Below are 14316 nucleotides of genomic sequence, written 5' to 3' on the forward strand. Positions count from 1 at the left end.
TTGGCAAAATAAACAAGTTGGTGCTGTGAGTGGTTATGATTTGGAACAAACTGCCTGAAGGTGTAATGGAGGCAGATTCACAGGGGCCTTCAAAAAAAATTGTTAATTATCTGAAGGGGAGAAAAATTGTTGGGCTACAGTGAAAAGATGAGGAACTGTGTGCAATTCTGGTTGCCACACTTGGAAAGAAATGATTGCACTAGAAAGGGTGCAGAAGAGATTCACCAAGATGTTGCCTGGGCTGGAGTATTTCAACTATGAAGAGATGCTGGATAGGCAGGGAGCAGAGAAGGTTGTGGGAGGACCTTAAGAAGGTGTATAGTTAGGGTAGATGGGAAGAAACATTTCCCCTTAGTAGAGGTGGCAATAACCAAGGGGCATAGATTTAAGGTGAGGAATCTGCAATTGCTCGTACTTCAAGTTTGAAAAAGAATCCTTTTGAAAATTATTCAGGGAATTCAGCCTTTTAGACATTACATTGCAGATTATAACATTGCTATGTAAATTCTCCCCCCCTCCGTTCTTTTGTTGATTACTTTCAATCTGTGCCCTCTGGTTGGTGACCCTTCTTCCACCAGAAACGATTCTCCTTATTTATGCAATCAAAATGTTTCATGATTTTGAAAACCTACTGAATCCCTTATGTGCTCTGAAGGAGAGAAACCCACAATTCTTTAATCTCGCCACATAAACTGAAGTTCTTTATCCTCATTCTTAGAGTCACATAGTCATTCATGGCACAGGAGGAGGCCATTTGACCTATTGAGTCCATGTAGGCTCTTCTCCATAGCTTGCATGTTTGTGGGGCATCATGGTGGCGCAGTGATTAACACTGCTGCCTCATGGCGCCGAGGACCTGGGTTCAATCCTGGGTCACTGTCCGTGTGGAGTTTGCACATTCTTATCGTGTCTGCGTGGGTCTCACCCCCACAACCCAAAGATATGCAGCGTAGGTGGATTGCCCACACTAAATTGCTCCTCAATTAGAAAAAAAAGAATTGGGTACTCTTAATTTTTTTTTAAACTTGCATGTTTATTTGCTCAAGTGCCTATCCAATTTCCGTTTGAAACCATTGATGGTCTCTGTTTACAATTTATGTAAATGACTTGGAGGAAGGGATTGAAGGGATGGTTGCCAAATTTGCTCATGACACAAAGTTAGGTAGGAAAGCAAGTTGTGAAGAGGACTTAACGAGGCTGCAAAAAGATATAGTATGTTAAGTGGGTGGCAAAGATCAGGTAAATGGAATATAATGTTGGAAAATGTGAAATTGTGCATTTTAGCAGGAAGAATGAAAAAAAAAACATCCAAATGGTGAGAGATTGCAAAGCTCTGATGTGCAGAGGGATCTGGGTGTCCTAGTACATGAATCATTAGATTAGTATACAGGTTCAGCAAGTAATAGGAAAGGCGGTAGAATGTTATTTATTGCGAGGGAATTGAATACAAAAACAGGAAGGTTATGCTTTAGTTGTACAGGGCGCTAGTGAGACCACATCTGGAGTACAATGTACAGTATTGGTCACATTTAAGGAAGGATGTCAATGTGTTGGAAGCAGTTCAGAGCAAATTTATCAGAATGGTGCCTGTAATGGGTGAGTTGTCTTCTGAGGAAAGGTCGGAGAGACTAAGCTTGTATTCACTAGAGTTTAGAAAAGTAGGAGGTGACTTGAATGAAACATATATGATCCTGAAGAGTACTAACAGGGTGAATGTGGAGAAGGTGATTCCTCTTGTGGGAGAATCTAAAACTAGGGGTCATTTAAAAAAAATAAGTAGTCACCCTTTTACAACAGAGATGAGGTGAAATTGTTTTATCTCAGATGGTCATGAGTCTTTGGAACTCTTCCTGAAAATGTGGTGGAAGTTAAGGCAGAGGTGGATAGATTATTGGTAAACAAGGGATGATAGGTTATTGAGGGTAGGCAGAATGCAGATTTGAGGTTACAATCAGATCAGCCATGATTTTAGTAAATGGCGGAGCAGCCTCGAGGGGCTGAATGGCCTGCTCCTTTATCATATGTCCGTATGTGCAATGATGTGGCAGATAATTCCATGTTCAAACCACTCTGTAAATGGAATGTAGGTTTAGTTTTCTTTATGATTTTCTTTTATTCACAGCATATAGATATCACTGGTGCAGCTGTTATTTATTGCCCATCTCTAATTGCTGTTTTTTAAAATAAGTTTTATCCTTGAGGTTAGAGCGTGGACAGGGCAAACCCTTAATCCATCTCATTGCTTGCTCCAAAAAACAATTAAAATTCAAATTGAATCCAATTCATGGTCTCCACAAGAGAGATATGCAAGATCCAAGCTGACAAGAAAGGGCATTCCACCTCATCTTGGGCTTGATCTGGTGCTTGATATTAGCCAAAAGTCCAAGAAGCGATCCCTAATTGCTGTTGAGAAGGTGGTGGTAAGCTGCCTTCACATAAAACTGAGTGACTTGCTCAGTCATTTCAGAGGACAATTAAAACTTAACCACATTAATGTGGGTCTGGAGTCACAGAGGGCAGACTGGATAAGGACGGCAGATTTCCTTCATGAAACATTAAAGAACAAAATAGTTTTTACAATAATCTTTTAGTTTTATGATCACCATTATTGATACTTTTCCAAATTTTATTTCATGAAATTGAAATTCCTGAGCTGCCATCTTGGGATTTGAACTTGTGTCTTTCGAGTAACATAACCACTATAGCACCTTGTTACAAGTGTCCTCTCGTTAACTGTTATCTGATAAAATAATCTTTCAGATTCTATTAGGTTATGCCTTGATCGGACTGGAAATAAGTTTGATCTCTCAATGCTCTTTTAATTCCTCTTATCTTCTGGTTATTCCATGCTCTACCTTTTCCACTGCTTTTATATCAAGTACAGCTGTAGCCGAACAAACATCAAGGTCTGCCTCTTCCTCTAAATATGAAGCCAGAATTCCATTGGCCTTGTTGTGACTTTACCTACATGTATTGTCACTTTTAATAATTTGTACCTGCACACTGAGACTCCTCTGCCACTGTACTCATTTAAAATCTTAGCCTTGAATGTGTATTTTCTCATTCTTGTTTCCTAACTCTATTACTTCAGATTGCTATATTGAACTGCACCTGTCACCTATCAACCCATTGTGCAAGGTTGTTATGTGCATTCTACAAATGTTGTTATTTCTTTCAAATACCTCTGCAAGGTATTGTGAGCATATTTCACTATTATTGCCTCAATTCTTCAGACCGAATCATAACTTATTAATTAAATAAGAGCAGTGCTAATCCTGATCCCTATGGGACACACTCCTATTTACATCTTGAAAAACTTCCTTTCAACCTGTCCTTTGCTTTCAGATTTTCAGCCATCTCTTTATCCCCTTTCGTTCACTTGCCATTCATTATCTTTGTGGTAAGTCTGTTTAGTTTACAAATGGACAATTTGTTTTGAAAATTCATGAAAGCCATCATTGTGCTAGTGTGATTACAATGAAAGAGAAATATACCTGAGATTGAAGCTCTTGTTCACCAGTTCATTTTTTACTGGCCAAAGAATAACAAAGGGATTCATGAAATCTCCTTCACACTCATATTTTTCATTGAGGTTGCATACTCCCAAGTTGCTAACGTTACTCCAAGAACTGATGAGACTACTTGAAATTATTATTTTGAACTGTTTTACTGTTTGTAGGTGAAAATGTTGATGAGAAATCAAGCATAAATGATTGTAGAGTTATAGAGGTCCACTGTACAGAAAAGGCCCTTTGGCCCATCACATCTGCGCTGGTCAAAAACAACCACCTATTCTAATCCCATTTACCATCACTTGGCCCATAGCAATGTATGCTTTTGCATCACATGCACATCTATATACTGAAATGGTATGAGGCTCCCTGCCTCCATTACCCTTTCAGGCAGTGAGTTCCAGACTCCCACCACCCTCTGGGTGAAAAAGCTTCTCCTCACGTCCCCTTGTCCTCATTCTGCTGGTCTATTCTGCTTCCATGTTATTTCTGAGAGTTACTACTATCCCTACGGATTTAGATTCAGACACTGACCATGCCATGGGGTATTGTCTGCCAGTATGTTGGCAACGCTCATACCCTCAGTTTCTAAACAGTTGATCTGCTATCCTGAAAGTTATCATCTTTTTTAAAAATTGGATAATGAGGCAGAATGATTAGTTATTTAGAGTAAAATGTTAGTGGCATTGAGCAATATTTTGTATGTGACTTCTTCATTGAGGTCAGAGCGCTCATTCTGAAAGCTAAAGCACTCTGCTGAGGAGTTGGAGAAGGTGTATGGAAGCGTCCCTGTCTGGGCCTTCACTGCTCAGCCCAACGTTGAGGGAGTCAAATCCATTTCCTCAGCATGTGTCTGAAGGCTATTCACCTGATTACACAAGACATAATTCAGTTTCACCTGGTTAAATGTTTTCTTTGCTTTCAGGGAGGATACAAAGCAGAAAGGAAAGTAGTTGCTTTTGCAATGGTCCCCAACAACGGTTCAACATCTGGTTTTGCCTCTGCAATAATTGCCCCCTCATGATCCCCTATGGTCAGTGTGGACTAAGCTGAGGATGCCACTGGCCAGTGTGGTGTCTGGGATCACTTTTGAGCATGTATGCAGGTTCATAAGATGTCCAGAGGATGGGGTCTATATATTTTTAGCAGAAGGGTGTAATTGCACTTTTCTCAATTGTCTTGAGAAGATCACTGGCTTCTTAGCCAGGCTGTTTAGCCTGGTGGAAAGGTTTCAGTAGGAAACATGCTATTTTGGGGAACATCTGAGTTGTCTGAGTAGTTATTGGCTGCCGGCAATATCTTGGGATGGAGGTTTTGTATTCCACTTGGACTGCTTTAGCTGTCCGTTATCTGTGTTTTCTGTTGGAGGAGGGTGAAGTTTGACAAGACATTGGATAGCTGTTTGGATTACTCTGAGGTGTATAGTGAGATATAGATGTCCACAAACACTTTTTTTGCTCTTATTTCGTTAACCCTTTGTTAATTGTACTTACAGCATTTTGTATACTAATAGCCCTGTCTCATCTAAATAAGAGATTGCTCGGGGCTGATTTAACTCACTGGTTGGTTGGGGCTGGTTTAGCTCACAAGGCTAAATTGCTGGCTTTTAAAGCAGACCAAGCAGGCCAGCAGCACGGTTCGATTCCCGTTACAGCCTCCCCGAACAGGCGCTGGAATGTGGCGACTAGGGGCTTTTCACAGTAACTTCATTGAAGCCTACTCGTGACAATAAGCGATTTTCATTTCATTTCGTCCTCAAATATGGCACACAGACCATCCCGACAGATGATAATTATGAAACGCAAACACAGTATCATGCCTGAAATCTGTGTCACTCTTTCTAAATGTATTACCCTTCACATTTCTGTTGTTTACAGCTGTGTTGTGTTTAATCTCAGTGATTGGCACTGACTCTTTTTCTTTACTGACAGAATCATCATGCCAGCATTTCGACAGGTTGGAGAGAAGCAACTTCCCAATGAAATACTTTACATGGTGTGGTCCCCTAAGCGGGACCTCATTGCACTCGCTAACAAAACTGGAGAGGTAACTAACTGATTTCTTCTGGAGATGGATTCATAATTTGATATGAATATAAACATATATTTAAATGCAATGTCAGTATTGCTTATAACATTACTGCAAGTCCAGATCATGAAAAAATGGCATTGCCGTTGTGTTTACCTTGTAAAAAAAAAAGTGTTTGACTATGATAATTCACAACTGCCATGTCAATATTTCAGGTAAATGAGATGATTTTCTCCATATAGAGATAAGGCTGTTATACCACTTAATGGACAATGTATTTCTCTGCCGCCAAGATGACAATGTATCCATCCAACACTGCTAATGTCTAATGTTAAGTGAGCACAAGCTCAATTCAGAGAATTTTGCTAATTGTAAAGTACTTCAAAGTTTCAGGTGCCAGACCAATTACTAGCTTTCTTTGATGATTGTTTCTTTGTCGAAAATATATCTGGTATGTGGTTGATACGTAAAACAGGGAGAAAGATGCAGAAGAGTAATGCAAAATCAAAAATGGATTTTAATACACTAAATATGTGGTCATTTGGCAGAGTTTTTGTTTTTGTGTTTCCCAGAAATTAACGTCTGAATTTAATATTAACATGCTCTGAAGCATTTGATTTCTCTTTGCTTAACTTCAAATACTGAACATTATAAGGAAGGATGGGAGTGATATCATGGCACAGAACTTACAATATCCAAGGCAGGGGTGTTGTACCTGGGAGATATCTTAGAAAATATGCTGTGGATCCACCCACTATCCCACGCTCTAGAAATCCATGCAAAGATTGCACAGGATTTGCTCGGTAAATTCAAACTTCCGATGGGCAATTTCCCTGCAGTAGGACCCATCTAATACTCTGATTTAAACTGGGGACTTGGATGTTTTTGATTTTCGTAGTTACCCATGAAAGTTGGAACTTATAGTTAACCAGTCAGGTGGGTAATTATGGTACTGACCCCCGCCACTTCCCCACCCCCAACCAACCTCCGATTAATCCCCCCCTCCCCCCACCCTCGACTGCCTATCCAATTCCCTCGATCCATTCAACCTCCCTCAACCCATCCTACCCACTCCAACCCATCCTACATGTTTACCTTCTCTCGTGTCAATGACTGGGAACTTCAAACACTTTACAGCATCTAGGGACAATATCTGAAATGTACAGAGATACATTTATTATTTTGACCCTAGAAATATAGAAACTTATTAAAACAGAGTGGGCACTATTGAATAGCTTCATCACACCTGGTTTGGGAACCGCAAGGCCGTTGCGATGCTTCGAACTCCTTGCAAGATTTAACATGTTCTCGCGAGAAATCGCGATCTGGTGCTAGACCTCGCTGGGCACGAGCCAGATAAACATATTTAAATGACCCATTAGGCTGATTTAAATATTTTGGCACCGGATTCTCCCGCAGGAACTAACCCCCGTGCCTGGGAGTCCGAGCCATTTAACACTGGTCCCCACAAATGTGCGCCAGGCTAAATGGGGTCTCCCACACTATTGGAGGCTCCCGGCTGGTCGGGCTCTGGGCATGGTGTACTCTGGCACTCACCCTGGCACCCAATCACCTTTGCACTGCCAACCTGACACCATGGCACTGCCACCCAGGCACCCGACAATGCTGCCATGGCACTGCCTGGATGGCACTGCCAGGCTGACGGGGACACTGCCAGGTTGCTCATGCCAAGGATCGGCCGTGGGTGCCCCCCCTTAAGAGGTGGAAGGGTCTCGAGGACCCCCTAAGAGGTAAGTGGGGCATTGGGGGGTTCGGAGGGGGGGGGGGGGGGGTTCAGAGGGGGATGGGGGGGTTTGGATGTCGGGGGGGGTGTGGGGGGGGGTTCGGATGTCGAGGTGGGGTGTCCGAGGGGGCTTCAGAGATTGGGGCAGCATTTAAAAATGGTGCCCCAATCTCTTCCTGCAGAGCTCATCAGTGCAGGAAATGAGGTAGGTGTGGCTCCAGCGAGGCTTGTTCGACCGAGGCCAAAAAAATCAACAGAGTTTTGTCTGGTAGCAGGGTCCCTGAGAAAGACCCTGCTATCCGCGCCCAAAACAGGACTCTGGTTGCGTGTTAAATCTCTTGCAGTATGTTACAATCTGTAGGAAGCACAATGTCAGTTAAATGGATATATCCATTTTTAAAATCATTTTGTACTGCCCTTCTGCACAGAATTACATTTTCATTTTCAGCTCAATCACCAGTATTGATTGGGTAACCTTGATGTGAAAGTGCCAACAACAAACCCTTCCTATTTTTATGAGTTGACTGTGTAAATCGATTTAATTTAGAAGGAACTAAACTTGTGTAAAATGAAAAATAGATCTTAAGAAAGTGATGGATAGCAAAAATAACATTTCAGAATTGTAGGTGCCCATAGATTTAAATTCACCCAAAACTAAATTGCCTGTTTGCCTTCCTGTACTAAGCTCCGCTTGATTCCTAAAACTTGCGCTACTCGCCCAAAAAAGACCAAAAGATTTTTTAATTTGGTTCTGAGCAATGAAGTGGGTGAACAGTTCATGTGGAAGTATGAGAATTTTGAAAAGAGCATCCATAATGTAAATTATATCAAGTAATATGGTGCTGGTTTAGAAATGGCAATGTTCAGTGAAGAAAGAAGGGATCCCGTTTAAATTAGTTTGAGTCAGTTGCAGGGAATTTTTAATTATGAGATGGATAAAAGGCAAAGCAAGAGTTCTTTTGTATTCGTTCATGGCTGAGCCAACATTTATTGCCCATTCGGGGGGGGGCACTTAAGAGTCAACCACATTGTTGTGGATCTGGAGTCACATGTAGGTCAGACCAGGTAAGGACAACAAATTTCCTTCCCTGAGGACATTAGTGAACCAGGTGGGATTTTACAACAATTGACAATGGTTTTATGGTCATTTTTAGACTTTTAATTCCAGATTTGTACATGAAATAATAGACTTTTGGAGAGATATGGATTGAAATGCAACTAAAGCTTATAAAGAAAGCATTTGATAAAACATCTGATAACAGTGGTTGCTAAAGAAAACATGAATATTGAGAAGTGAGGTTAGAAAGGCTAAAAGAGAATTTCTGTACTGAAGGATTGCTGCATTTTTGGAGATGTTGCTTTTAGGTAGGCTATTAAATCATCGAGGCCCATCCACCCTCGGGTGGATGCGAATATTCGCATGGCATTCTATGAATGTCTATGAAAAAGAGCAGGGGAGTTCTCTCCACAACTATTGTAATCAAAGGTTATGATCAGAGTCTCTGAAATTAGAGAAGGAATGTTTCTCTTGTTGCTCCAGGATGAATGCTATCACGGCCAGATGACCTTCCACCTTTTCAATGCATCATTCATTTTCGGTACTACCTGCATTTTAAAGAAATAGTTGGATATATGCTTGAAACACTTGCAACCTACCAAAATTTGTAAAGTGGGATTAGGCTAGATAGCACTTTTTCGGCCAGCGCAGACATGGTGGGTTGAATTGACTTCTTCTGTACTGTAAAGTTTCAGTTTTTTTATCCAGGTTGTATTGCCAATTGTGTAGATAATCTGTTATGTGTTACTAATTTATACTGCAACATAACTATTGGTGGACAGAATGTAAAACTGGGTGAGACACTCAATATATCAAAAGGATACCATAAAAATCTTTTGTTTAATTTTAGGTTTTACTTCATCGTCTTGCTCACTTTCAGCGTGTGTGGAGCTTGGCACCTAATGAAAACACAGGCAAAGAAGTAACATCATTAGCATGGAGACCTGATGGAAAAGGTAAAGCACCAAAGGCACCGGAGTTCATGACCTTGCACAGTTGTTAAATTGTATTTGTTTATAATAAATCCTCTTTGTTTTTCTACTAGTTTTAGCCTTTAGTCTTGCGGACACACGGCGAATTGTTTTATGTGATGTGGAGAAAGCAGAGATCCTACACTTTTTCTCCTTGGAAAACATAGTCACTTGCATGCACTGGACCGAGGTGATGGATCCAAAAAGGTAATCAAGAACATTAGGTCTGGCAGCATATGTGGAGAGGGAAGCAGTTAGCATTTCAGGTCTGTGTCCTCGCATCAGAACCAGCGTCACAGACCTGCAAAGTTAACTCTGTTTCTCTCTGCACACATGTTGCCAGACCTGCTGGGTATTGCCAGCATTTTTATGTTTTTATTTCTGATTTCCAGCATCCGGTGTTTTATCTTTTTGTATCAAAAACATAAGCCCAGTCTTACTGGAATTACAGCAAACAATTTTTTTTAAAACCTCATTTTGTAGAAGTAAAATCCATTATCTATGTTTTGGAGGCAGCAAAGCCTTAATGCTACTTTATTTGGGCCAAATCTTGTTGTAGTGGGGCATCTTGTGGCATCTGCTGAGTCGTTTTTTGGTTGCTTTAAATTTGACATTTTTTTTGCGCTGTAACCTACTCAAAATATGAGCTGCTAATGACATGGGGAAAGCAACAAAGACATTGAAAATTTCAGTGAATGATGGCGCCAGCAGTTTATCTCCTTAACTGTCATGATTTAATAATTGAGAAAGAAACAGAAACAACAGAGAAACCAATGGAATTCAGTGACTGTGTTAAAATAATTATGTACAGAAAGAAATAAAGTGAGTGAAAGAGAGGGTGGTTACGAGAAAAAAAGTATAAATAAAGCTAAACAAATTAAATATTTGAATTTTTAAAGAACTAAATAGTTTAAATGATTCTCTTCCTGGGAAGAGAGATTGATTGCTATTGTATTAATCATTATAAAGGGAACATACGTTCTTTATTACCAACCCTAACTTGCTGCAGCAAGATTAATGAACAATGAATGTGCAAGTACTTTTAAATAATGAAAACGTGAAGATTGAGATGCTGCCTGTGCAAATCAACTGGCTGAGTAAAGCAACCAAGTTCTGGAAATTCCCAACTCGCGTGTCTCTTAATCCCCTAAAATTACACTAATTTGCTCTTTAATAATTACATTCACTTACACACCCTTATTTGTTCAACAACATTTGGTCTGTTATATGTCCTCAAAATGTTCCATCAGTAATAAACTGTTACGATCCCTGTGGGGATTGATAACGTGAAAGAACCGAACTTCCCAAATGACCCCAGTGGAAAATTCAAGTGGGAAAATATCGCTTTTTAAAACGAACACTGTAACAATTGAGCCAAAATTAACATAAGGTAAAGATAAATTCACAGGCAAATTATACTCAATAGAAACTAAATTATATTTTAATTAGGAATATAGGAGCAGGAATGGGCCATTTGGCCCTTTGAGCCTGCTTCACTATTCAATAAGATCGTGACTGATCTGGTTGTGTCTTGGCTCCATTACAGCAGAACATTACATCAGAGGGGAGAGGCCCTTCGGCCCATCAAGTCTGCACTGATCCAGGTTCCTTATATTGACCTACTACTTAGTGCCCAAACGATCGGTATTCCTCCATTCCCCGCCCGTTCATGTGTCTATCAGGATACATCTTTAAAGTTGGTATCGTGCCTGCCACTACCACCTCCACTGGCAACGCATCCCAGGCACCCACCACCTTTGCGTGAAAAACTTTCCCCACACATCTCCCCTAAACTTTCCCCCTCTCACCTTGAACCTGTGTCCCCTTGTAATTGAATATTCATCCTGGGAAAAAACTTCTGACTATTCACCCTGTCTATACCTCTCGTAATTTGTAGGTCTCCCCTCAGTCTGCGTCTTTCCAAGTTTATTCAACCTCTCCTCATAGCTAATACCTTCCAGACCGGGCAATATCCTGCTAAACCTTTGCACTCTCCAAAGTATCCACATCCTTCTGGTAGTGTGGCGACCAGAACTGCATGCAATATTCAAAACGAGGCCTAACTAACATTTTATACAACTGTAATATGACCTGCCAACTCTTGTACTCAATGCCCCGGGCGATGCAGGCAAGCATGACCACCTTATCCACCTGCCTTCTTGACCACCTTATCCACCTGCCTTCTTGACCACCTTATCCACCTGCACTGTCACCTTCATGGAACAATGCACCTGAATGCCCAGTTCCCTCTGTATGTCAATGCTCCTAAGGGTTCTGTCATTGACTGTATAATAACCACCTGAATTTGATCTTCCAAAATACATCACCTCGCATTTGTCAGGATTGAACTCCATCTGCTATTTCTCTGCCCACCTCGCCAATCGATCTATATTCTGCTGTATTCTCTGATGGTTCCCTTCTCTATCTGCAACTCCACCTATCTTAGTGTTATCTGCAAACTTGCTAGTCGGACTATATTAAAGATTTATTGTTCCTAGCTTGACATCGATCGCTTTTTATTTTAAACATTCAGCATACTTTCAATTCATTGTCAGAGAAGATGAGTGAAGTTTTGCGTCAGGGATGATATCCATTGCAGCTTTGCATAACAGAATCGTATGACTTGTTATGTATAGTTGCAGCAGAAATCTTCCCCATCATAACTCTTCACTCACCTATAACTCCTATAATTAATGTATAAATGGCTTTATATATACAGCACAGAGAAAACTTTCCTTCATGGTCAGACTGTAACTAATTTTTAATCTATTAGTACAATATGACCCCAAGTGACATTGAGCAAATTGCATGTTCCTTTGGGCAGACCTGATTTGGAGAGACTAATAAAAATATATATGGAACCATATACCAGCTTCCAAATACTCTAAAGAAGAGGGAAAATAGATACAGTTGAAGATGTATAGCTATTTCAGATTATTGTTTCATATTTACTGTTCTTTACACTTCTTTCCAGTGCGACTACCTCAGTCAATTTGCTCGATGAAGAAGGAAGCCTTTTCTTGCCCAAGTTGCCTGCACTACCAAAAAGGTAAATTTAATGAGATGAGACCAATGATATGCCATTGTCCAGGATTTTGCAGTTGTAGTAACAACAAAACTTTACGTTTGCTGTCATTAAAACTAAGTGACAGCAACTTTTGGCATCTACAAATTCAGACTGCTGTCAATGATTCACTGCTTCCCCACAGAGTGCACTGTTAAAGTGCAGACAGCAAACCTTAGAAATCACTTGGACTGCGTAAACGCCCCACTTTACACTAAGATTGCTGTAAAAATGCCTGATAAAATGATGCTATGAGTGAGGTGTAATTGGTAATTTAATGGTGCACTAAGTGATAACTAGTGCTGTACAAACTCTCCGGCCCTGAGAAACTAAATTTATATTTGTGGAATGTCAGATCTCTACATTATGATGAAAATTCTACAGATTTTTAATTTTTAAAAAACTTGCATATCCTTTTTTTCACTTCTAACTTATTTCCATGTGTATGCCCCGAAGTTTATTTCCCTGTCTGTAAAATATAAGTGAATCATATACGGTACATTTTACTTCCTGGCTTACTGCTTTTGAGAATTCTTCAATGTTGTTCAGCCTGTTTGGTGGCAGCATCATTGCTGGGTGCCTTGAGATCACCTTGACGCCAGAATATGACTAGCATTGAGAAAGGTGAAATCCGTGCCACAGAGTATGCTAAATATTTGTCTGCAGCTTTTGGTGAGATCAGTGACAACTGCTACCATGACACTCCTGACATCACGGTAGCATGGTGGTTAGCATCAATGCTTCACAGCTCCAGGGTCCCAGGTTCGATTCCCGGCTGGGTCACTGTCTGTGTGGAGTCTGCACGTCCTCCCCGTGTGTGCGTGGGTTTCCTCCGGGTGCTCCGGTTTCCTCCCACAGTCCAAAGATGTGCGGGTTAGGTGGATTGGCCATGCTAAATTGCCCGTAGTGTAAGGTTAATGGGGGGGATTGTTGGGTTATGGGTATACGGGTTACGTGGGTTTAAGTAGGGTGATCATTGTTCGGCACAACATCGAGGGCCGAAGGGCCTGTTCTGTGCTGTACTGTTCTATGTTCTATCCATTTGTGATCAGGCCCATGCTATTGAGACACAGCAAAGGCCCTAATAATCATATTTTTCCAGGAGGGTGATTGACGACATGCAGTGAGGAAGCTCCATAGATCTTCACATTGCATCTGTAAACATCTGGCTGAGGGCAACTTGCTTGCGCTCTTCGAACAGGGTCATATCATAGAGATGCAATAGTGATACTTTAACAGTTCATCCTTTGGTGGCCTTCATCACACGTCCCTTTTAGGAACACACCGTTGGACTCGGATGCTGAAGAGATGGGGCGCCATCCTCACTTCAAAGTTGCTGACAGCACTCAGAGAAAATCACAAACCTCTGTGGCGCCTGTCCATGACATTCTGGCAGCAATGACAAGCCACATTGAGGTGCGTAGGCATCACTGATGTGTTGAGTGACTGTGAAGTTGGACAATCACTTTGTTCTGAAGGTTACACACCACAGGGAAAACACCGTGAATTGAGACACTTGCCTTCAGCTTGTGCAGAAGCCAAGATTTCACATCTGAATGACACAAACTTTGCTCATCAAAACAAGGAAACATAGACAAGGAGACATTCTTGGGAGCTTATTTACAATCGTGAACATTATGTACAAGTGGTTAACGCCTGTGCCCATACTGTGCAAGTTCATCGTCTTAACCTTCCTAACCCTTCCGCTCTAACAACATGCACAGAGCAGGTGTAAGCAGCCTGTTGAATACTATGTCCTGCCTGTGATGACTTTGGCGGAAGTCCTCTTAAAGATGGAGATTTGGAGGACCCCGATCTGCTTTCAGGGTACTACAATGAGGTAATAGCATCCTCGTTGGCCTGTGGTGATGTAGCTGCGTGGCTCACAGGACGAGGTGAATCATGCAGGTGCCGCATCTTGGAGTCACCTGGGAGAATGG

At 41.2% G+C, this 14316-nt stretch overlaps 1 protein-coding gene across 3 annotated transcripts in view; it reads left to right on the forward strand.

Moving 5' to 3' along the window:
- anapc4 (anaphase promoting complex subunit 4) overlaps window positions 1-14316 on the forward strand; it is a 115808-nt gene that overhangs the window by 1741 nt on the left and 99751 nt on the right. For 2 of the 3 annotated variants that reach the window (XM_038791465.1, XM_038791463.1), the window contains exons 2-5: window positions 5444-5558; window positions 9192-9297; window positions 9387-9519; window positions 12287-12361. In XM_038791465.1, the coding sequence (XP_038647393.1) occupies window positions 5451-5558; window positions 9192-9297; window positions 9387-9519; window positions 12287-12361 (422 nt within the window). In that variant the 5' untranslated portion in view covers window positions 5444-5450. Of the gene's footprint in view, window positions 1-3360; window positions 3401-5443; window positions 5559-9191; window positions 9298-9386; window positions 9520-12286; window positions 12362-14316 lie in introns of those variants that run through there. The other variant, XM_038791462.1, reaches the window with a different exon arrangement.

Source organism: Scyliorhinus canicula, chromosome 3 (genome assembly GCF_902713615.1).
Source record: "Scyliorhinus canicula chromosome 3, sScyCan1.1, whole genome shotgun sequence".
In the NCBI taxonomy this organism is placed as follows: Eukaryota; Metazoa; Chordata; class Chondrichthyes; order Carcharhiniformes; family Scyliorhinidae; genus Scyliorhinus; species Scyliorhinus canicula.